Source organism: Suncus etruscus, chromosome 6, assembly GCF_024139225.1.
Source record: "Suncus etruscus isolate mSunEtr1 chromosome 6, mSunEtr1.pri.cur, whole genome shotgun sequence".
NCBI classification, from domain to species: domain Eukaryota; kingdom Metazoa; phylum Chordata; class Mammalia; order Eulipotyphla; family Soricidae; genus Suncus; species Suncus etruscus.
Window position 1 is genome coordinate 97,912,469 of NC_064853.1, and position 24,376 is coordinate 97,936,844.

Sequence of the window (24,376 nt, forward strand, 5' to 3'; positions counted from 1 at the left end):
CATTTCCATTTCCAAGACTGGAATGGTGAAACAGTTCCCACTTCAAGGTAAAGTGTAGTCTTTAGATTCACAGCTTTTTTTTTTTTAACTTATGGGTCAATTTCTAATCATGCTTATCTTTTCCTGCTCACTTCCTCAGATTAAATGAAGTATTTTAGGTGGCATGTCATCCTGGCATCTGAAAAGGGATGTCTGGCCCTGAATAATGTCTAGCTGAGGGGTATTGCCCTCTGTCTTGACTAAATGAGCAAAACATTGAACCCAGCAATCATAGAATGCACATTCTTTTAAAGCTCACACGGAACCTTTGCCAAAAAGGGACCATATCCAGAGACATAAAGCAGATGACCACACATTTTAGTGATTAAAATCAATATAGACTATATCTTCAACTACAATGCTGCCAAACTCAAAATAAATAACAACAACAAAGAACCAAAAATCTCGATACATTTGACAGTCTTAAAAATGCCTCTAAATAGCTCATGGATCAGAAGAAAGAGAGATCATTTGAAATTAGGAACTATTTTGAACTTAATGATCATGAAACTATGATGAGAAAAGCTTGTGAGATAAATAGAGACATGATTAGGAGAATTTTTGTAGCCATATGCGTATTCAAAAAAGACAAATTGCGAATCACTTATGCAGGAAAATAAGACAAACTGTGTATATTAGAAAATAAGATGAACTTCAAATTAATTAGCTAAGCATTATCCCAAGAATAGCAAAACAATACCAAGAAAGTAGGGTGATGTTAAATAATAAAAATAAGAGTAATGGATGAAATGAAAAATAAGTATTCACTAGAGAAGATCAATGAAGTAAAAAGTTGGTCCTTTGAAAAGACCAATAGAATGAGAAACTTCTAGTCAGGCTAAGTAAGGAAAAGGGACATCTATGCCCCATTGATAGGGAAAAGGAAACCAAGAATGGGGTGTTGACATTGGACAAATGAGGGAGAATTGTAAGAAATGTTGTGTGATCACATTAGCTATAATGACCAACTCCTAGACAAATGTAAGTTGCTCAAAAATGTAATGACAAAATTTAAAATCTGCAGTATTTTTTGTACCCATTAAAGAAGTTAAATCAGTAGTCAAAAAAAAAAATTAGATCAAGAGCCAGAGAGACAGTTCTGCAGGTAGTGCTCTTGCCCGCACTCAGAGATGCTGGAAATCAAACCCAGGAGTGCAAAGTGAAGAGTAACCCCTGAGCATCTCCAGATGTGTCAACAAAGGGGGTGGGAGGGGGATCCGATCAATTAAAATTTAGCCTCTAAGATTTTACTGATGAGTTTTACCAGATTTTTATGGGGGAATGGGGAGAGACTTCATTTGAATCTTACCCACATTTATTTAGAGCACAGGAAAAGATGGAAGGTCCCAACAACTTTTAAGATACCAACATAATCTGGGGACCAAATCTTGTTTAGGGCACTAAAAGAAAATTATAGATCTCTTACTAAAAAAATAACCAAAGTGAACTCTTCAATACATTAAAAAGATAATATACTGGATCAACTCGAGTTTATCTCAGAGATGCAATGTTAAGAAGAGAAAATTAATCACTGCAAGGCACTATTAAACAGATTAAAGGGGAAAATAACACAATCATTTCAAGATTTGTGGAAGAACAAAATGGATATTTTTAATGACAGAACTCTTAAACTGGGACTAGCTGGGAATGACTCTTTAGTTTAAGTAATATATTAGGAGAGACCAAGCTAGGCTACCAAAGCAAATCTCCCTGGTTTCAGGAACTTAACACATCAAATAAAGCTTCTCTCACACCAGGTAAGTTCAGATATGCAGGGAAATTTCCTCCCAAGCCATGACTGTCTTCGTTGTAGTTTTCATATTCACCATTAATGAGCTAGTGGGTTGTAAAATAAAAATCCACGGGGCCAGGGCCCAGAGAGATAGCACAGCGGCGTTTGCCTTGCAAGCAGCCGATCCAGGACCAAAGGTGGTTGGTTCGAATCCCGGTGTCCCATATGGTCCCCCGTGCCTGCCAGGAGCTATTTCTGAGCAGACAACCAAGAGAAATCTCTGAGCACCGCCGGGTGTGGCCCAAAAACCAAAAAAAAACAAAAAAACAAAACAATCCACGGGGCTCGCGAGGTGGCGCTAGAGGTAAGGTGTCTGCCTTACAAGCGCTAGCCAAGGAAGGACCACGGTTCGATCCCCCAGCGTCCCGTATGGTCCCCCCAAGCTAGGGGCAGTTTCTGAGCCCTTAGCCAGGAGTAACCCCTGAGCATCAAATGGGTGTGTCCCCCAAAACATAAACAAACAAACAAACAAACAAACAAATAAATAAATATCCACAAGTGAGCTCACATGCCATACTTCTAGCCCCTTAGGAGGACAGGACTGAAGAAGCCGCATAGTGGCAAAGAAATAATAAGCTAAGCCAGTCAGGAAAGGATGATCACGGCATCCATGGCGTCCATGGCCTTTTGCCTCATGCTTTCTGCCTGAGTCCACAAGCCAGAACGCCTCTTTCTTTATTAAAATCAATTCCCAATACCAGGAGAGAGAAGGTTGAGAGTGAGACAAAAGTACCTATCCAGTGGCTTTTACATATCAAAGGAAGAGGTGTAGGGAGGAGGAAGTGGGAGGAGCACCTTGTTCGGGTTTGATAGTTGGGTGTCATTTTACAGTGGGTCATGCCAGCTTTTTTATTACCAAGTCTGGATGGAGAAAATATCACATATACTCACATGTCCCTGACAAGAACTCAGCCCAACCTCATTCCAAGAAATCTGGACAGATTAGTCTGTCCTAGAAAGAGGAGAAGTCAAAACAGGTTCTATTAAATGCCTGGTATTGTCTCAGCCACAACAGAAGAGGTTATGTGCAGAAAACTTGTACAGTCGTCATGGTTGTAGTAACTTTAAAAAACTTTTTTTATTTTGATATTGGGAGGCAGACCAACAGCCCTGTGACACTATCTTTAGTCAGCTTCATAGTAGAGGTCTCAAAAAATGTAACAAGATGAAACAATTATAAGCTTAGAAAAGTTATAAAGCTTAGTCACACAGAAGCAAATTATCCATATTTGCAAGTGGTATTTTTTTATATATATAGATGATTCAGGAGAATTGACAGCTGAACTGTCAGAATTAAGAAAAGATTTTTAAGTACCAGAGAGAAAGTACATAGGACGAGGCATGTCCTATGCACAGCTGACCCAAGTTCAATCCCCAGCATCCTGTACTGTCTCTTGAGCTCTACCAGGACTGATGCTAGATCACAGAATCAGGAATAAGTCATGAGCATTTCTGGATGTGCCCCCAAACAAGAGTTTTTTTCAAGTAAGATTACCAGATAACGCACACAAGATACTTAAATCATATTTGTACATATCAGCAAGAAATGTAAAATAAATACTTTAGTGGCATCTAAAGAGAACAGTTATCTAGAAAAATCTTACAAAGTTCTTTTCAAGAAAAATTGTACAATCATATTTATAGACATTAAAACCTAAACAAATGGAAAGAAATACCATAGATTGTGGATTGTAGGGATGGTGGATTAGGGTTTGGATATGCTAATGTGTCAGGTGTCCTTTCTCTGTGAATTAAAATTTAGATTTAATTCAATTCCTATACCACTATTGCAGATTCTTTTTTATTTTTGGTGGGAGGGGTCACACCCGGCAGCGCTCAGGGGTTACTCCTGGCTCTGTGCTCAGAAATCGCTCCTGGCAAGCTCAGGGGACCATATGGGATGCCAGGATTTGAACCACTGTCCTTCTGCATACAAGGCAAACGCCTTACCTCCATGCTATCTCTCCGGTCGTATCGCAGATTCTTAATTGAGAATAGGATGATTTTTTATTTTTGTGGAACTTGACAGGACCTTTCTAAAATTTAAATGAAAAATGCAAAAAGTCATGAATCTCCAAGACCTTCTTGAAGGAGAAGCTGGAAGGATTTGCTGAAGCATAGAGCAAAATGCATGTTCAGGCTGTATTGAGCAAAGCACTGTGATGTGGGCATAGACAGGCAAATGGAGCACTGGAACAGTCAGGACAGAAGCAGACTTGTACGCAGATGAGCACTAGAAGTCTGAGAGGGTAGCATTGCAACGTGGGGCACTGTGGGGTCTTTCTGGTCATTGTCACTGAAATAATTATCCAAAAGGACACTTATGATATTGTCATCATACAACAAAAGGAAAATATGGTTTGGGTTTGTTTGCTTTGGGCCATGCATGGCTGTGCTCAGAGTTTATTCCTGGTGTGTTTGGGGGATCATATGGGGTGCCATGGATCAAACCTGGGTTGGCCACATGAAAGGGAAGTGCCTTACCCACTGAGTAAGTGCCTACCCACTTATCCCTCAATCCCAAGAAGACTAAAATTAAAACCACAAAATGGTAAAACTTCTTTTTGCAATCTCCCATTCCACACTCAATCTCTCTCTCTCTCTCTCTCTCTCTCTCTCTCTCTCTCTCTCTCTCTCTCTCTCTCTCTCTCTCTCTTTCGGACACACCCGTTTGATGCTCAGGGGTTACTCCTGGCTAAGCGCAGAGAAATTGCCCCTTGCTTGGGGGACCATATGAGACACCCGGGGATCGAACGAGTCCTTCCTTGGCTAGCGCTTGCAAGGCAGACACCTTACCTCTAGCGCCACCTCACCGGCCCCTCAATCTCTTTTTTTTTTTAAAAAAAGTTTTGTTCAACATTTCTTTATAATATTTTTATTGATATCTTTATTTAAACACCTTGATTATAAATATGATTGTGGTTGGGTTTCAGTCATATAAAGAACACCCCCTTCCACCAGTACAACATTCCTACCACCAATGTCCCAAATCTCCCTCCTCCCCACCCCACCCCCCACCTGTACTCTAGACAGGCTTTCCACTTCCCTTGTTCATTCACATTGTTATGATAGCTCTCAGTGTAGTTATTTTTCTAATTGCACTCACCACTCTTTGTGGTAAGCTTCATGTCGTGAGCTGGACTTTCCAGCCCTCCTCTCTTTGTCTCTGAGGATTATTGCAAAAATGTCTTTCATTGGGGCCGGAGAGATAACATGAAGGTAAGGCATTTGTCTTGCATGCAGAAGGTCTGTGGTTCGAATCCCGGCATCCCATATGGTCCTCCGAGCCTGCCTGAGTGAGTGACTTCTGAGCATAGAGCCAGGAGTAACCCCTGAGCACCGCTGGGTGTGACCCAAAAACCAAAAAAAAAAAAAAGTCTTTTATTTTTCTTAAAACTCATAGATGCATGAGACTATTCTGTGTCTATCTCTCTCCCTCTGACTTATTTCACTCAGCATAATAGATTCCATATACATCCATGTATATGAAAATTTCATGACTTCATCTCCCCTGACAGCTGCATAATATTCCATTATGTATATGTACCAGTTTCTTTAGCCATTCATCTATTGAAGGGCATCTTGGTTGTTTCCAGAGTCTGGAATTGTAAATAGTGCAGCACCCACACTCAGTCTTACTCTCTGCATAAACACTATTCTGGGCTTTCTAGAAGGCTCTAGGAGAAGCTGTTTGGAACTGATCTTACACAAGAAAGTCAGTGTTCACCCCTGCCCAGGATAAGACCCAAGCATTTATCCCTTGCTTAGGTTGCTGCCAACACCATTGCCTTTCCCTTTTCCAGGCAGGTATCAGGTGACCAGTGGGATCATATCTCCCGTCAATGACCTGTATGGGAAGAAAGATCTGGTGGCCGCTAAGCACCGTGTGGCCATGGCCCAACTTGCCCTGCAGACATCCGACTGGATCCGAGTAGATCCCTGGGAGAGTGAGCAGACACAATGGATGGAAACGGTGAAGGTGCTCAGGTACGGGGACCCAGCCTGGTGTGCTGGGCAGGGGCAGTGGAAGGTGGAGAGGTGATGCAAGGGGCAGTGGCTGAGGGGACACTTCAGCCAGGCCCTTTGTGCCAATGCCAGCAGTTTGTCCTAGCAGCCAGGATAGCAGCTTCCAGGATAGCAACATCCTCAGTGAGGTCCAGAGCAAACATCACGAGGGTCCTTGTGAGAACTCTCAGCTGAGCAAGGAGTACCACGTAACTGTTGCAGGAGGGAATGGTGAAGCTGCAGGAGGATGGAGCTGCAGCTTCTGTGTCCAGAGCCCGAGAGGGGGGACTGCCCCATTACTGCCCTGGGATGCAGACCTGGCCTCAGAAAGAAGATTTTTTTCTTTTTTTCTGTTTTGTTTTGGGCCACCCCATCAGTGCTCAGGAATCACTCTTGATGGTATTCAGGGGATCATATGGAATTTCAGGGACCAAACCTAGGTCAGACACATACAAGGCAAGTGTCCTACCCATTGTACTATCTCCCCAGCCTCAGAAAACTACTTTTCTAAATACAAGAGTCTGGGATACCTGCTTCAGTGACTTAAGGCAAGAGCTACAGAAGGGAGGCTAGAACTCTCTAAATAGGTCTGCAGAACAGAATTGCCAGGCCCTCCAGCACAGCCACTGTGTAAAAGCCCTAGTAAGTCCCATGTGGTCAGAAAGCAGGTGAGGAGTTGGCCCCAGAAAAAGTCCCTGAAGGGAAGTGAGGATCCAAGAGATTCCCTGTCCTGGCAGTGTGGGGTCAGAAGGGGACCTGCCAATTCCTCACGACAACTGACTTGGAAGGAAGGAGGAAAATTGTTTCCTTTACCTGTTTGGAAACTCTCAGGTGGTGAGAGAATACAGGCTCTACAGACAAGTTGGAGAAATTATTCAGGCCTGTGCAGGCCCCATTTGAGTTTTTATTTGTTTATATTTATCTTCAGTGCCCAGGAGTATAGGAAATAAGGCACCTCTTTCATTTGGCTGAGCCAGGTTCAATCATTGGCACCACACAGTGTCCCCTGAGTACTGTCACAAGTGATCCCTGAATGCAGAGCCAGGAGTCAGTGCTGAGCACTGCCAATTGTGGCCCCAAAACATGTACAGATGATATATATAGATGTATATATATATATATATATCAGATAAAAATAAATGCATTTATCTTCAGGGTCACTTGGGAGAGGACTGGGAGGAAGCTTAGGGATAGAGCACAGACCTTGCGCATGGAGGACCAGTTACTACCACCAGAAATAGGAGCAAAAACAAAATTCAGTCACTCAGAAGATTTTTATGATTGATTGAATGATTGGATTTTGGGCCACACCTAGTGGCTCTCTACTCAGAAATTATATGGCCGAGCTGGAGCGATAGCACAGCAGGCAGGGCTTTTGCCTTGCACACAGCCGACCTGGGTTTGATCCCAGCATTTCATAAGGTCCCCCAAGCTTGCCAGGAGCGATTTCTAAGTGCAGATCCAGGAATAACCTCTGTATGCTACCAGGTATGCCCCAAAACCAAAAGAAAAAAAAAAGAAAAAAAAAAAGACTCCTAGCAGGCTTAGGGGACCATATGGGTACTGAGGATCCAATCTGGATCAGCCATATGCAAGGCAAATACTCTACCCACTTGACTATGCCTTTGTTTGTTTGTTGGGCCACACTTGGCAGTGCTCAGTAGTTACTCCTGGCTTTGTATTCAGAAATCACTCCTGTCAAGGGGCCACAGTGGTGGTGCTAATGGTAAGACTTTTGCCTTGCATGTGCTAACCTAGGACGGACTATGGTTTGATCCCCCAGTATCTCATTTGGTCCCCCAAGCCAGGAGCGATTTCTGAGCACATAGCCCTGAGCATCATCGAATGTGCCCCCCTATATGCCCCCCAAAAATAAATCACTCCTGTTGGTCTTGAGGGACCATGGGATGCTGGGAATCAAACCCAGGTTGGTCCAGGTCAGCAATGTGCAAGGCAAATGCCCTACCGCTATGCTATATCACTCTGGCCTTCCTTTTATTTTTAATTTTTTAAGTCATGTGGTTTTTAATACTGTCAGTGATAGAGTTTCACGTATGCAAATGCTCCAACACTCCTCCAGCACCAGAATATCCATTTCCCTCCACCATTCTCTCGGTATCCCACCTCCAGAAACAGCCCTCCACCCCTGTCCCCCATATATCACTGCTATAGAACAAGATCTCAAGTTCTGTTCCCCTTGGCCAATTTTTATTCCCTTTTTTATATTCCACCTATGAAACAGATTATTCTGTTTCCTTCCAGCTAACTCCACTCAGCATGACAACCTCCAGTTCCATCCACATATGGCAACTTGCATGATTTCATCTTTTCTTAGAGCTGAGTGGTATTCACTCAGCTATTTCACACACACCACACACACACACACACACACACACACACACACACACACACACACACACCATAGTTACTTACCTCTTCAGTGAAAGTTTTGTTTTATGACACAGATTTTGCCGTGGAGAAAATCCCTTAGAAGCACTTGCTGGGATGCTTGCATCTTTAACAGCTGTTAGGAGAGAAATGTGAAATGTGAAGTCATTGTTAAGAGACACATTCTCTCTTTTTAACCTTGGGAATAAATTGACACCTACTTCATCCTGGAACAATAAGCACCACACTCAGTGGCTTCTGATTGTCTTGGCTCACTGAGAGGAAGAAAGGAAACAAACAACAGATGACCGAACAAGTCCCATGTCTGTAGCATGTGGTCAGAGAAGAGCCGCGCTCCCCCTTTTGCCCCCCACAAGGTAGTGTGGGCCAAGACACCTGGCCCATTTACTAGCTAAGAAGTAATTGAGTCTCTCCAAGCCTTGATTCCTCACCTAACAAAGTGGGCTGACACCACCTGTGTCCCTGGGACACTGAATTGATGAGATGATGTGAACAGACCACCTGGTTTCTGGGAAGCACTTTATTATGAGATAATTTCTTCCCTACAGCCTCAGTCCTGAACCCCAGTCTGTCCTCAAAACATGCAAGCCGCTCAGACAACTTGGAACTGACTTTGGCTCTTCACAGTAGGTGTGACTCCAGGACAGGAAACCCCTTCTTTTCACTGAAACCCTTTGTTTACTTTCTGTTACTGGGTTTATGAGTCCAGTGCTTCTCCCCCAGCTTGTGCATTGAATTACCCAGGAAGCTGTCAAAAGAACCAAAATCTGAGTTTGATCTCAGACACTGGCTCATCATTGGTCTAGAGAAGGACATTAGGATGTATGAGAGTTCCCTTGGTAATGCAGATGGGCCACTAGGAGCAAGGCCACAGTCCCATTTGCCAACAACGTGACTCCAGTTTATGATTAGTACTGACATTTCTCCAAGCCAGTGGTCTCAACTAGGCTGTTATGAGTCACTGGGAAACTTTTTGGTCCTGCACATATGCACATGCACACCGATATTATGATATGTCTGAGGTGTTGTATAGACACAGGTACTTTTCAAAAGGTTTCTAAATGATTTGTTTTGTGTAGCAAAGGTGGAGAATTGAGTGATACAGTCAAGTTGGCTTTTATTTGGGGGATTTTTGTTTTATTTTGCTTATGGCCACAATTGCTTTGAACATCTGAACCCTGCCATGAGCTGTGGCAACTTACTCTATATGACAGTTTGCTTACCTGCCAATAGTCTAAAAGGCTGATGATTCCATCCCAACTTCAGAAATGAAGTTTTTATTTTGAATCAAAGCCTTTTTTTGATTGGTTTGGTTTGGTTTGGTTGCAATGTTGAGGCTTGAACCCAAGGCCTCACCCATGCAAGATGTATAGTGCTACTGCTGAGATGAAATCCTGACTCTACAATGCCACAGGACCCTGTATATGCTTGGCATGTGCTTATGCCCTCTGCTCATTCTTTACTGACTCCAAGAACTTCTGGATTCTGAACTCAGAACCTTCTGATATGAATAGCTCATGACTCTAATCTGTAGTCAACTGTTTATTTTAAATGAGAGTGTAAGGTCAGGGGTGGAGCACTGTGGTAGAAATAATAACTCCCAAGTGTGAGGTTCAGGGGCCAGTGATAGCACAGCATTTGCCTTGCATGCTACCGACCTGGAACGAACATGTGTTCAAACCCCGGCATCCCAAATGGTCCCCCAAGCCTGCCAGGAGCAATTTCTGAGTGCAGAGCCAGTAGTAACTCCTGAGCGCAACTGGGTGTGGCCCCAAAACAAACAAACAAAAAAAAACCAAGTGTGAGGTTCAGAGTTTGAGCCCTAGGCACCCCACCCCTCAAAAAATAATAATAAAAGAAAAGAGAGAGCATGTATGAGAACGAGAGAGAAAAGGAGAGAAGAGCTGGTGGCAATTATAATATAGGACCAAAGAAATTTGCTGTTGGTATTATTTGGGGAACTGGAATATAATGAGGTCATAGGCATCAGTACTGTTAAAACAAAGAAAATCCATTGTGGGATTTGGGATGTGACTCAGCAGTCTGAGCCTTAAGTAAATCCCTTCCCTAGCCTGGCAAGTAACCACAGCAATGACAATAACAGCAGTAACAAAGCAGTAACAAGGATGAAGGAGAGTGTGAACAGAATATGGAAAGAATAGAAATCGGCTAATGCCCTCTGGTCACTGGGCTCCCAGAAGGCAGGAGACAAGCGGGGACCAGGCTTCCCTATTCTGGCTGTGTGTATGTGTGTGGGTGTGGGTGTTTTGCAGGCTAAGTGCACCAGGACTGGCCCAGCAGTTTATGCACCTGAACTGGCCTTGTGGTCACAGATCAAGACTGGGCAGCTGAACAACAACCTATCGCCACCACCTGTCTCCTGAGTGGCCCTGGGGACTGGGGGACACAGATGCATTCTGATTCCCTATATTTACAACACAGGCATCACCACCAAGAGCTACTCACATCTCTGTCCCCGATGGAAGGCCCGGACCTTGGCAAGGCTCCTTTCCCTGCCTCTGCAGGTGGGTACTGAGTGAGCCCTTAGACTGTGGGAGAGGGAGGCCTAATGAGAGTTCCAGATTAGTATTTCAGGGTTCTCTCTGGTTCACCCAGGAAGGAGAGAAAGGTGAAAGCAAATCCAACCCCCAGTTCATGGATCTCCAATCAGCTTAGAGGTTGATTGGAGATTTCCTGCCCCTAAGGAGTTTATCCATCTGTGCCTGGTACTTATGACCTGGATTACAAATGGGGCTACTCTGGACACATGAAATTAGGCTAAGCAACTCGACTGCCTGGAAACCCCTGAACAAAAGCTTTGCTTGTAGTTTGGAGGGAAGCCAAACAGAGAACAGGGCCAGGAGCAGGGTCACTGGAGGCAGCTAAGCAGAGGAGTCCTGATATAAGGGTGCTAAAAATCAATCTGAAGCATCTTTTTCATGTGCCTACCCCTTTAACAATCCTTGGTTTGGAGTCTTTTGTTGTTTGTGTTGTCTTCTGGGCCAGAGTGGGCAGGACACAGGACTTGCTCCTTGCTCTGAGGTCAGGTATGACTACTGGAAGGGCTCAGGGGGAATCTTACAGGATGCCCAAGATCTAACCCAGGATAACTGTGTGCAACGCAAGCACCTTCCCTGCTACACCATCTCTTGAACGACCCTCAGTAACTTCTGATTTCCAGCTACCAAACCTTCCTTCTCTGACGGTAGCCCTGACGATGGGGTCCAACAGCATGGAGACCCCTTGTGCAGGGAACAGAAGCTGGGTATCAATAGTGAAAGTAGTTAGCCAGCACTGAACCTTCCATCTCTGATGGCAGCCCGGGAATTTGGCCTGACAGCACAAAGACACTCCTTGATGCAGAAAGCAGAAGCTTGTTCTCAGGGGTGCAGAATGTAACTGGCCTCCATGGGGACTTATTGACCTGGACCCTGCCCTTGAGGGTTTAGAGCACCTCTGACTGACTCCACACTAGGTAGGGCTCATAGCTGTTGTTTTTTATCCCACTACCCCTTTACATCATATTCGCAGATGTACTCCAACACCCAAGGACATAGCCACAAGGTGCCCTAAAAGTTCTATGAAAAGGCCCAACAAGCCAATTGAGGATCACTCACAGCAAACCCATCAGGGATGCTGGCTAAAAGCCTTCATTCCACATCCCAGACAGCATGGGAATGTGATGGGGCCTATAAATGTGGGTTTAGAGTGTAGTATCACAAGAGTGAGCATATATGTGGAAGGAGATGACTCTGCTTCCTTCCTTCAAGTCATCCTTCCCTCAGCTTCCTCTCCAAATCCAATAACACAGACTCATCAGGTTGCTAATTTCCACTCAGTTCTTGCATATACTCCCAGGAAAGTTCCATGTGGGAATGTACAGTAAGGGAAGATTCTGTGAGAAGAGGATCTGTAAGGGAAGGTTCAGAGGAAGAAAATTCTGTGCAGAAATGTTCTGTGAGGCGGGTTAAGGTAGGAAGGTTAAGGGAAGGTACTGTGCAGGTATGTCTGTGTGTGGAGGTTCAAGGGGAAAGGAGGTTCTGTGAGGTAGGATGCTGTGAGGAAATGTTCTGTGGGGGAAATTTCTGAGTAGGAAGGCTTTGTGAGAGGAGGTCTTTGCAAGGAGGTTCAGGTGGGAAATATATGTGTAGGAGATTTTGTAAGGGAAGATTCTATGGTGAGTTTCTGTGTAGGAGATTGTGTGAAGAGGTTCAGGTAGGTAGGAAGATTCTTGTGTAGGGAAGCTCAGATGGGAAGGTTGTGTAGGGAGGTTCATATGGGAAGATTCTATGTAGGGAAATTAAGGTGGGAAGGTTCTGTGTGGGAAGGTTTTGTGCAGGAGGTTCTGTGAGGAAAGGCTCTGTGTGGAAGGTTCTATGCATGGAAGTTCTGTGAGAAAAAGTTCAGCGTGAAGAGGTTCAGGTGGGAAGGTATTCTGCAGAAGAGTTCTGGAAGGAAAGGATCTAGGGAGGGAAAATTGTAAGCAAGAAGGTTCTGTGAGGGCGGGTTCTTTCAAGGGGAGGTTCTGTGCAGAGAGGTTCAGGTAGGAAGAGTCTTCTGGAGATTCTGTAAGGGAAGGTTCTGTGTGGGAAGGTTCTGTGTGAGAAAGTTCTGTTGGGAAGATTCTATCTAGGGTGGATTCAGTAGGAAAGTGCTATGAGGAAGGTTTGGTGAGAGAAGCTACTGTGTGGGAAGTTTCTGTGCAGGAAATTTTTGAGGAAGTATCTGGGATGAAGGTTCTGTGTGGGAAAGTTCTTTAAGGAAAGGTTCTTTTGGGGAATGTTCTATGCAGAAAGGTTCTTGAAGGGGGAGGTTCAGGTGGGACGTTTCTAGAAGGACTATTCTCTGTGGGAAGGTTAGGTGAGAAGTTCTGTGCTCTAAGGCACTATGGCCATTCTATGTGGAAGTTTTGCGTGGGGACTTTCAGGTGGGAAGGTTCTGTGGGGGAGGTTCTTTGAGGGAAAATTTTGTGCAGAAAGTTGTTGTATTAATTATAAAGTCCTAGTGTTGATGGTGAGGCCTCTTTTGGCTCCGCCCAGCACCTGCAGCCCCTTCAGGAATGTAGGTGCAGGGTGACAGCGAAGAAATGATCCACAGGCAGTTTCAGGAGAAGGGGCCGGAGAGATAGCATGGAGGTAGTGCGTTTGCCTTGCATGCAGAAGGACGGTGGTTCAAATTCTGGCATCCCATAATGTCCCCCGAGCCTGCCAGGAGCGATTTCTGAGCGTAGAGGCAGGAGGAACCCCTGAGCACTGACAGATGTGACCCAAAAACAAACAAACAAACAAAAGTTTCAGGAGAAATCCAGCTTTATTACAAGACCTTAACCGCCATGTGCCTATCTCACTTGGCCTCTAAACTAAGCTTTATTTAGCAGCCTCCATCAACTGCCATGCAAACACCCTTTCTATGTCTGATCTCTCCCCACCCCACCCCACCCCCCAGATAACCCCTCAATTACTAGCCACAGACCCCTCCCAGTGTGGGTAGGTCTCATCATCCAGGTGAGATTAGGTAAGAAGTTGGGGCAGGGGTAACAGGGGCAGGTTTTGTGAGTAGATGTTCTGTGCTGAGGTTCAATTGGGAAGAATTTGTAGGAGAACTCTAAAAGAAGGTTCTTTGTGGGGAGGTTCTTTGTGAGAGGTCTATTTGGGAAGGTTCTATGCAGGAAGTTCTGTGAGGGAAGGTTCTGTGTGGAAGGTTTTTGCAGGGATGTTCTTATCAGGAAGATTCTGCGTGGAGATTCTTTGCGAAAAGTCCTTTGTAGAGAGGAAAGGTTGTGCAGAAGGTTTTGAGGGAAGAGTCTATGCGGGCTTTCAGGCTTCTGACAGACTCAGCTTAGAAAGGAATGAAAGGGCCCTGCAGGCATTCTGTGACCCCAGGGTGCTATAGCAGTCAGTGAGAGCAAGGGAGTGAACTTGAAGTGAAGAAGCCTCATGAAGGAGGGAGGACACACTGAATTTCTGTATACTCACACTTCACCTCTTATGTTTCATAAATAAGTTTGTCAGGGGCCCGGAGAGATAGCACAGTGGTGTTTGCCTTGCAAGCAGCCGATCCAGGACCAAAGGTGGTTGGTTCGAATCCCGGTGTCCCATATGGTCCCCCATGCCTGCCAGGAGCTATTTCTGAGCAGACAGCCAGGAGTAACCCCTTAGCACCGCCGAGTATGGCCCAAAAACAAAACAAAAAAAAAAGTTTGTCTCTTACCCCCTCTTTTGTGGTCCTCCTCAGTCCCACTGTTGTTCTGTCCTGAAATGGTGCCTCAATAAAGGACATTTCTGTGGAATGAAAGTTTACTAAGATACACAGGAGCTTGGAGGAGAGCTGATGCCCTTTGCTTGAAAAATTCCCCTTGTAGGAAGGAGTCTGACTGAGGAAATAATTAGAAGCCAGTGCAGAGTTGTACAGAAAGATGTCTGGCACAGCAGTTTTTGTGATGGCGGAGAATGGAAGGCACCCCAGTGTTTGAGAAGAGGGGAGTGTGAGTGAATACACAGGTCCAGATTCAGGGATGTCCTGAGGTGCAGCAATTCCTGTAAAGAAAATGGGTGGGGAGGGATCTGCGGAGATAACCTCAAACATATTAAAAAAAAAAAAAACGTCAATATACATTCCATTGCCTGTCTGAGGCAAAAACCTGAAGAAGCATACTACAATATTATCTGCTTATTTGTAGAAATCAGAATTGCAGCTATTGCTATTTTCTTCTCAAATGCTGATTATTTTCCTTGTGTTCCATAATGGACACAGATTTCAAATATGAAATCAAAAGAAGAAAGAAAACATGAATCCAGTGCAACTTTCACAAGGAAGAGGACATTTTTCTCAGCCTAGGCTTGGTCTCTGGCAAGATGTGATGTAGTGTGTATTCCTGGAGAAATTTCTTCTTTTTTTTTTTTTTTTTCCATTTTTTTACTTAGACAATGCAGTTTATAAAAGTGTCCATAATAGAGTTTCAGTAATACAATGTTCCAGCAATAATCCCATCAACAGAGTCAACTTCCCTCCACCAGTGTCCTCAGCCTGCCTCCCTGACTGGTATATTTTTAAGTTTGGTTGTTGAAGTTGGGTTCTCCTGCATGCAGTGCGATTGGTTCTGTAGTTGAGATCTGTACAGACAATTGGTGCTATTTCCAAGGGATTGTCCTGTTACCCACATTTCTCATGGCCTTGGATACCACCAGGCTCTGACCTTGGGACCTGGGGCCCGCCCTGCTCATTGCTATTTGGATGGCCCCAGTAAGATGTGTTTCAGGGCTGTGAAAGGGTGATACTGGGGGGAAAGGGGTGCCAGAGTCCTTGAACTGCCTGCCCCACTTGGTCCCACTGTTGACTGATAGGGACAGGTCCCAGAAGCTGGGTCATCCCTTGATCTCTTTCTCCTCTCACCACATCCCTTGATCTGTTTCTGTGGTTCCTTGAGTAAACTCAGAGGAGTATGCATGTTTCATTGGTGGTGGTGGTGATGGTGGTGGTGTGTGTCTCCGATACCATCAACCTGATACCTGGCCTCAACTCTGGAACCTCTTCTTGGGTACAGCTGGGCACAGCCTAGGACTCCACAGTGGGCCATGAGGTGCCACCTGAGGTACAGGGCCTTATGCACACACCACAGCGGGATGTCCCATGACCTGCTCTTGTCACCCAGTCACCAAGGAAACAGGTCCAGGGGCTTCCACTGTCCCAAGATCCACCCCCCACCCCTCAGATCTGAAACTCAAACCTAAGGCATACTGATCTCAGGATTGATACCCTCCAGTGTCAGAGTTGAGGCTACCAAACATTCAAGAATAGTGGTGACAGGCATTTCCCTCCTGGTCTGTCCATGCCTGTCTGCTGCTCTGGCTTCTCAAGGCCTCCTCTGGCTACTTGGACACATCACATGATACCCCCACCACTTCATGTTCACTTTATTCTTATTGAAGTTCAAGACTTCAGTGTTTTTAATTTGGACAAGCTGAGTCAGTGGATTGGAAGAGTTTTGGGAAGCTTCATGGGTGGCTTGGAAAGGGGCAGACATCTGAGAAATTTTCTGATCTCACAAGCCAGAGTTGGGGCCATGTCCCTCAGTGTTCAGGAGGAGTCTGAGCATGTTTCCTCTTCCTGGCAGTCTATTAGTGAACTACACAGCCTGTGAGAGCAAGGCTTGTGTTGAGGGTGTCCCCACAGAACTTTCCTGGAGGAAAGAGAAAACATCTACTTAACTTCTCTAACCTGTGGAGACAGTGGTGTTCTCCCCAGAAATCCCTTCATTGGGGCATTGAATATACATTAAGTATACATCCCTTAACTTCCCCCAAGCACATGCATGCATACATTCATACACACACATGAAGATCACATTAAAAATACCCAGATGTTTGAAAGGTCAGTCTCTGATCTCTTGCTATTTTACAATGGTTGAATAAATAAGAAATGAGAGCCAGACCTCATCAACACAGAGAGTGTGTCGAATCCATATGTATGTTCTGAGCAATGGGACTGGCCACTTTAAAGGAGAAGTGTCAGTGGTTGGGTAATTTTTAAATGCTGTTTTATTGACTTCAAAGAGCAGGCATTTATGAGGTAACCTCCTAAATTGTTAAGTATGTGCTTTGGTGAATGGATATGTGGGTAGATAGAAGGGTGGTTGGGTGGGTGGCAGTCTGGGCTTCCATGTATAATCCCACTCAGCTCTAGATTTCTTTGTGAGATAAGCACAATTAATATCTTCACTTGAGCACTGATGTCATGCCCAGTGGTTGAATGGCAGAGGCAGGATTTGACTCTCGAGGTCTTCAAGTTTTCAGTCACTGAGAATTCATGCATTAATGAGTGTGGTATTATCCTTTTGTCTCAAGAATAATGATGGTAATCATGGTTGTCCCACTATGGAGGAGTGAGAGCATTTGCAGAATTTTCATCATTAGATGCTTTCTGAATGTGTGAGGATGAACACAAAGAGGGAATATGGAGTCCCCACTTTCTGGCTGGGGAAACTGAGTTCCAGAGAAAGCTGGATTGGTACCAGCCACACAGCAGCACCTACCCTCTGACAACTGAAACAAACCCTCCAGTTCTCACTTTCTGTTTCATATCTGGTTCCTGGTCTACCTCCAGAGCCCTTCAGAACCTTCCACATCAAAGAACCTAAAACGAGTGTTGGCATCAGTATGCGTTTCAGCCAGTGGCAGCGCTGAAGCTCCTGGACTGAGGGATCACAGTGGCTGAGAGATAACAGCACTCTAGTAACCCAGCTTTGGCCCCTTATAGAAGCCTGACTTAATTCCAGGACCAGAGATCCTAGACTGTGCTGGGTTCTCTTGGGTCACATCAACCCCTTCTGAGGATCTGGGGAGTGTTGCAGGGACAGGTTCTGTCAGCAGGCGGCGGCAAAGCCCATCAGCTGCAAGGGCCCGTCCTGGAGGCTGGACAATAGGAATCTATCTGACTCTTCCATCTGACTCCTCCCGCTAAGACCTAAACTGCAGGCAGGTCCTGTGGTCGGTGGTGCCTTGGTTTCCCTCTCCACAAAATGAGCACAATAATAGCACCTCCCTTAGGAAGTTGTTCTGAGGACCCAGTGATATTAGCCCCATAAAACGCTTAACATAGATGCTCTGTATGATCCCCACAGGGGTGGGCAGGAGACAGTGCTACTTTGGTTAGAACAAATGCCAACAGAGGATCCACAGGAATGAGTTTTTCAAGAGTTTTGTTTTATTGGAAACAGTTGAAAGGTCACCAGGTGGAGTCGAGGCAACCTCTTGGCTATCCCAGGTTCCTTTGTCATTAGCCTCTGTGGTAAGATTTTACTTAAAACTGGCAGATGCTTGAGGTAAGCTGACATAGATTCTGGGATGGGTAGTGACATGCCCGAGGCCTAGTTCTCATTAAGGTCTTCCATCAGGGGATGGATCCTAGCACAGCTGCCTTGAATCCTCTGCCATAGGACCCAGTAACCATGGGGGGTTTGTGGGAGGGGACACTTTGGGAAAAAACTAGAAATGCATCCTGTGTCCCTTAGCACTTGGCCAGCATTAAACAAACATGCCATTGTTTGCATTATGACGTACCTGGAGCAGTATCAGGCCAATTCCAAGAACAGCACTGGGAAAATTTTGGGAGGGGATGATAGACTCTCTGGTCTCTGGCTGGCTTTGCCTTGGCCCTGACTCAGTGGGCTCCACCCTTGTTTTCCTAGCTGTGCCTGAGCTGAAGCTCCTCTGTGGGGCTGACATCCTAAAGACCTTCCAGTCACCTGGCCTCTGGAAGGAGGAGCACATCCAGGAGATCTTGGAGCGTTTTGGCTTGGTGTGCATGAGCCGGGCAGGCCACAATGCCACCGCCTACATCTCGGACTCACCTATCCTGCAGCGGTACCAGCACAACATCCACCTGGCCACGGAGCCTGTGCAGAACAATATTAGTGCCACCTATGTCCGGCAGGCTTTGCGACGGGGCCAAAGCGTGAAGTACCTGGTTCCAGACTCCGTGCTGGCCTACATTAGGGTCCACGGCCTCTATACCCTGGACACTGCGGGCTCCAGTGACTCCCAGAGGAAGAAAGGAAGGACACGCTAGGGAGCCACCTCCCCTCCTGGACAGAGGGCTGTGGGATCTTTCCTTCTCCTTCCTCTCCTCCTACTCCCTTTTCTTCCCTTCTTTGTTCCCCTCCCTTTTATTCTTCTCTTCCCCTTCCTTCTTTTCTATACTTTTCTTCCTCTCTCCCTTTCTCCCTTCCTTCCCCCCATATCTTCCTTCCTCCCTTCTTTCCTCTTCTCCATCCTTTACTTCACCTTTCCTTTTTCTCCCTGTCTCCTCTTTCCTTTCCTTCTTTCTCTCAGTCTTTCTTTCTTCCTTTTTTTTTTCTTTTTCACAATTCATTGGTTTTGGTTTGACAAACTTTGTCCTGGGAAGAGCTTTCCACTTCGGGAGTCTTGTCCCTATCACCAGGTTAGGCATCCATCCTGGTGTCCTTACAGAACGTAGCAGGTTGTTACAACTTGAGCAAAAGCTCTCATACCCTTGGATGAAGAGACCTTTCTCATGGAGTGTCCAGAGGAGTTCTGAGTCCACTGGCCCCTCTAATGTTTGAGACACTCTGCAGGTTCTAATTTGCAGGGGGCATTGCATCCATCCCAGTCTTGATTGGAGAGACCTGACGGTGAGCTCATTTCAGAACCAAGGGCTCGGTGGACAACTCGTTTCATGCACAGCTGCCTTAACAGGGCTTAGAAAATGAGATACACCATTAGCTGATTATCCTGGAGTTCTTCAGCACTGGTGACAGCCTGGCCTACTAAGGGTGGGTTCATGGATCCAGTTAGAACTAAACCTTTCCCAAGGCATGGCTGATTTTCAGACACTTTTTTGATACAGCAGATTAAAAAAATAATAATTTAATTTGTTTAAGCACCATGGTTACAAACAGGTTCAGAGTTGGGTTTCAGTCATAGAATGTACTCCCCCCACTTTGCCAGTGCAACTTTCCCACCACCATGTCCCCCATTTCCTTCCTCCCCCATCCCCTGCCTGTCTTTGGGACAGGCATTCTATTTCTCTCTCACACTATCATTGTCATGGTAGTTGTCAGTGCAGCTATTTCTCTAGCTGCACTCACCACTTTTTGATCCAGCAGATTTTTATAGTCCAGCTATTTTCTTTGGGCCAGGCTTCCCAATATCCAGGCTTCTAAAAAGGGTCTGATAGGAAGCAGTTGCCCGATTCCATACGGGTCTGTGTGAATGTTTGATTATCCACCTGTTCAACTACTGGCAAAGGGATAAATAATAAATTGACATCAAAAAAGTACTAATGAAAAGTGCCTCCTTTGTTATATTATGCATGCCCAACCTACCTGCTCTTCTTTTTTAGCTGCTTCATGAATTTTGCTCCTGTATTTAGAAGTTTATGCTCACAGGTACTAGCTGCAGAGAAAGTGATTGCTCCTCAGCCCTGAAAACAACTCTCTGACATGAGATCTGAATGAACAGCTTGTTCTGGGCAGATGGATGGGGTGGATGGACAGTGGGACCAGATGGATGGAGGGGACTGGGGGTAGTTGGGGTAGATGGATAATGGTGGATGGATGAGTAGGTGGGTGAATGGGACATGGTACCCTGTACATAATCCTCTGTGTGCTGGGGATTCTTCATTGCCCACTCACCTGGGATGCCTAATTGTCTGTTGCACTTTGTTCTTGCTTTACTGCCTGCATGCAGCAGAAGTGACTTCTCCAATTTCAGTTGCATCCTTAGTCCTGTACATACTTAATCTTTCAGGCAAATATACCCAAATATACAAAGTATTTGTGCACCATGACAAAGAGGAGTGGTGAGGAAATGGGTTTCTCTGAAGCTGCCTCAATCTGTAAATTGAAACTACCGGTCCCCACCTCATTGGTCTCTGGCCCCCATATAGGGACAGGAATCCAATGGTCTTATCCAAGTGGTGCAAGCAGCCACTAGATCTACCCCTCCCTTCTGTAGCCCCAATGCTGTGACCTCTAAATGAGGAGGAGTCACTATCCTCAGATGTGTCTCCCAGCTCTGATTGGCTGCTGCGACTCCAGCACCTCTGACTTCCAGTTCCCACTTGTGAGGGCATGCCATGACTCATGAAACCATGTTTATTCTCAGGGAATAATTCTAGGAGGAATTAGGAGGCACAACTTTAACTCAGAGTCTCCCCAACTGCTGCCTCCTCTACTCTCAAGTGCTTCCTTCCCACACTTCTTTACCATCTGGGGTTGCAGCAGACCTTGTACTTTGGTGTAGATGCAGGATGGGAAGGAGACTTGCAATGAGGGTGAGCTGGTCTGTGGATAAGAACAATTAGGATGCACAACTCAATGTTCATTGATTCTGGTGGTGTCTGCTGAGGATCTCCTGGGAGCTCAGCACATTAGGAATGCATCGGGGACTGTCAAAACAGCGCCCACCCCTGAGCTTTTAGTGCAGGAGCAGACAGGAGGTAGGGGAAAGGCAGAACATCATACAACTCATATTCTGACCCTTGAAGCTATATGAGCCCTTTCCAGATCATAGATGAGGAGAGGAGCCCTCACTGTGGGTGTGAGCATTTTCATATCCATCAGCAGTTTTACTACTTTTGGGGACAAAACCAGCAGTGTTTGGAGACCATTCCTCGTTCTGCTCAGAAGTGCCCCCTAGTGGTGCTCAGGGGACTGTAGTGCTGAGGATTTGAACCATCGTCAGCAGGATGCAAAGCAAATGCCTTCAACTTCTGTACTCTCCGTCCAGTCCCTTTATGCCTTTTTGGAAGGAAGAATCTGGGAGAGAGCTTAGGTGGAAGGGCAGTTGGCCAGTATGGCTGAGTCCCTGAGTTTGATATCCCACCCCACACTATCAGCCTAACACCACCAATAAATAATATATTTAAAATGTAAATGAAGAGGATTCAACTCCAACACCACATCTCAAACACTTAAAGCTTGGAAGCTTGCAAAGGAAAACTTCCTGAGGCACTGTACATAAGGGCAGCCAGCATCACTTCATGTCAAAACCATAAGATCCAAATTAGGAAACAACCATACTTCACCAACTAGGATAAATTCAATTGTGAAAATCCTAAATAATAAATACCAGTTAAGTCAAAACCACCCAAAACTTAGCCCATCACAACTCAGAGATAGACTGTCCCTCTGAGAGTGTACCAGTGGTCCTCAAACTTTTTTTTTTTTTTTTTTTTGGTTTTTGGGCCACACCCGGCGGTGTTCAGGGGTTACTCCTGGCTGTCTGCTCAGAAATAGCTCCTGGCAGGCACGGGGGACCATATGGGACACTGGGATTCGAACCAACCACCTTTGGTCCTGGAACGGCTGCTTGCAAGGCTGTGCTATCTCTCTGGGCCCAGTCCTCAAACTTTTTAAACAGGGCCAGTTCACTGTTCCTCAAACTGTTGGAGGGCCAGACTATAGTAAAAACAAAAACTATGGACAAATTCCTATGCACACTGCATGCATCTTATTTTGAAGTGAAGAAAATGGGAGCAAATACAATATGGCCCGAGGGCCATAGTTTGAGGACCATTGGACTGTAGAAAATTGAGGAAGAGAGAGGGTGAATCTGGGGTTGAAAAGATACAAGAGCAGGATGAAAGGCACGGGACCCACGAACTCTCAGGCATGAACAGCTTGTGCAAAGCCAGAGGAGGACAGGTGAGGGCGGCTCATGGCCTGACCACTAGTTTCTTGGAAAGAAGACATGAGAAGTCTATGTACAGACAGAGACAGCAGGGCTCCCTCTGCTTGGCCAATCCCTCAGGAAGCTTAGGCCACTAGAAGACCCTTCCACTGCTGAAATGCAGCAATATGCTGAAATGCGTGTGTGTGAATGTGCGTTAGATGCCCACACACAGCTCCATCTCTATGCTCTCACTGACCCATGTATCCACCCATCTCCTTTTCAATATCAGAAAAGAGAATTCACCCCCTTCTCGAGTTCCTGGTTTATCGTATCCACACTGGCCAGTCCACCAAGCTTATCATGTCCACATTGTCAGAACACCAAGTTTATTGTGTTCAAACTGGTTGGCACACCTGGTTTCATGTGTCCTCCCCCCCAGATCCCCTCGGGCCTTTCTTGCAACTGGGTCTTGTTATATTTCTGGATGAGAAGAATCCACACCTTTTAGTAGCAACTGCCCAGTGGCCATCCTGAAGCCAGGTCTGAGAAAGGATTCTTCAGAGAGAAGAAATACAACTGTGTTGTGCAAACACAACAGTGACCTGGTATCCCCTTGGAAAGTGGCCATGCTCTGATGTTCGGAGTCTCTGTGGTTATGGTGCTGGTGTGAAAATGGATTTTCTCATCTGTCCCTTCTCTCCCCCGGAAAGTCCTGTCCCTGCCTACATCAGCTTTTATGCACAGCCTACACTCCCTTTCAGTAACAAAATGCTTGTCTGGTATCCAAACTCAACTTTGTGGCACATGTATGGCACATACAGGCTCCAAGAATGTGCCTCTTTCACATGAACCCAAAATATTACATGCCAGTCATGGTTCCAGACACTGGGAATTTAGAAGAGGTCCAAAGCTCCCCAGTTCCCACTTTTCCCCCAAGTACAAGAACTCATGATCCTGCTATTTAATGGGAGATTTCAATGCTAACGACCCAACCAAGGCTGGAGAAATAGTATAGGTCTGGGGTGGATAAGCACTTGGCTTTGTATGCTGCCAACTCCAATTTAATCTCCAACACCACATGGCCCCCTAATATGCCAGGAGTGATTCCCTGATACAGAGATAGGTATGATTCTCCCCAAACATACACACAATAATAGTATTTTTCTCAGGGCAAGTTTGGGGGCCCTACCTCCCTTCTGGAAATCCCTAATGTATGTCTGTAATCAGATCTTTTTCTCCACATTCCTCCCTGGTAGCCTCATCTATCTTTGGTTTATTATTCTCCATTTGGTGCTGACATCCATCCTCAGGAATCCATCCTGCACACAACAGTCAGTATAGTATGTTTGTGTGCACACACACACATCTACAGAACTGTCCAAAGTATTCGCCTGCCTGAATTCCTTCCAAGGACTATTCAGAAAACAAAAGATAAGTCACGGCCTTGGAGAAAACATTCCATTCCTGAATGCAACAATGAGTAGCATCCAGTGGAACCAAGGCAGCCTACATGGGGGAGGGGAGAGTCCAACATGGGTGGGGGCAAGACCCTGTTTAGTCTGGCTGAGCTCAGACTGCAAGAGGCACTGCCAGAGCTCACCTGATGTGTCTGCTTTGAAGCAACTGTGCACATGAGGCTGGCGCCAGAGAAACAGACTCTTGGTTGGTACGTTCTTCTGCTTGCTTGCCTGGAGAACTGCTGCCTTTGATGCCATCTTGGCCAGACTAGTTGAGATGAAGGAGGTTGGGATGAAGAGTGGATGCCTGCATGCCTCCTAGGCATTTGGAATGTCAGCTTTCATGGCTGGTTGTGCAAGCAGAGCACATCTATTAGTAGCCTGCCATGAAAAGTCAGGGTTCTGAATTTTGGGCTGCCTTTCCTGGTGCAAGCATTTCGTTTTACTGCAGAAAAAAATATGTTATACACACACACACACACACACACACACACACACACACACACCCTGGGAAAAGGGGATGAGAGCTTGGGAAGTCTTAA

At 45.6% G+C, this 24,376-nt stretch overlaps 1 protein-coding gene across 3 annotated transcripts in view; it reads left to right on the forward strand.

The window, feature by feature from the left end:
* Positions 1 to 18,969, forward strand: part of NMNAT3 (nicotinamide nucleotide adenylyltransferase 3) — a 93,069-nt gene extending 74,100 nt beyond the window's left edge. For all 3 annotated transcript variants that reach the window (XM_049775888.1, XM_049775887.1, XM_049775889.1), the window contains 3 exons: positions 5,635 to 5,818; positions 10,688 to 10,770; positions 18,432 to 18,969. In XM_049775888.1, the coding sequence (XP_049631845.1) occupies positions 5,635 to 5,818; positions 10,688 to 10,770; positions 18,432 to 18,811 (647 nt within the window). In that variant the 3' untranslated portion in view covers positions 18,812 to 18,969. The remainder of the gene's footprint in view (positions 1 to 5,634; positions 5,819 to 10,687; positions 10,771 to 18,431) is intronic.
* The last annotated feature ends 5,407 nt before the right edge of the window (positions 18,970 to 24,376 follow it).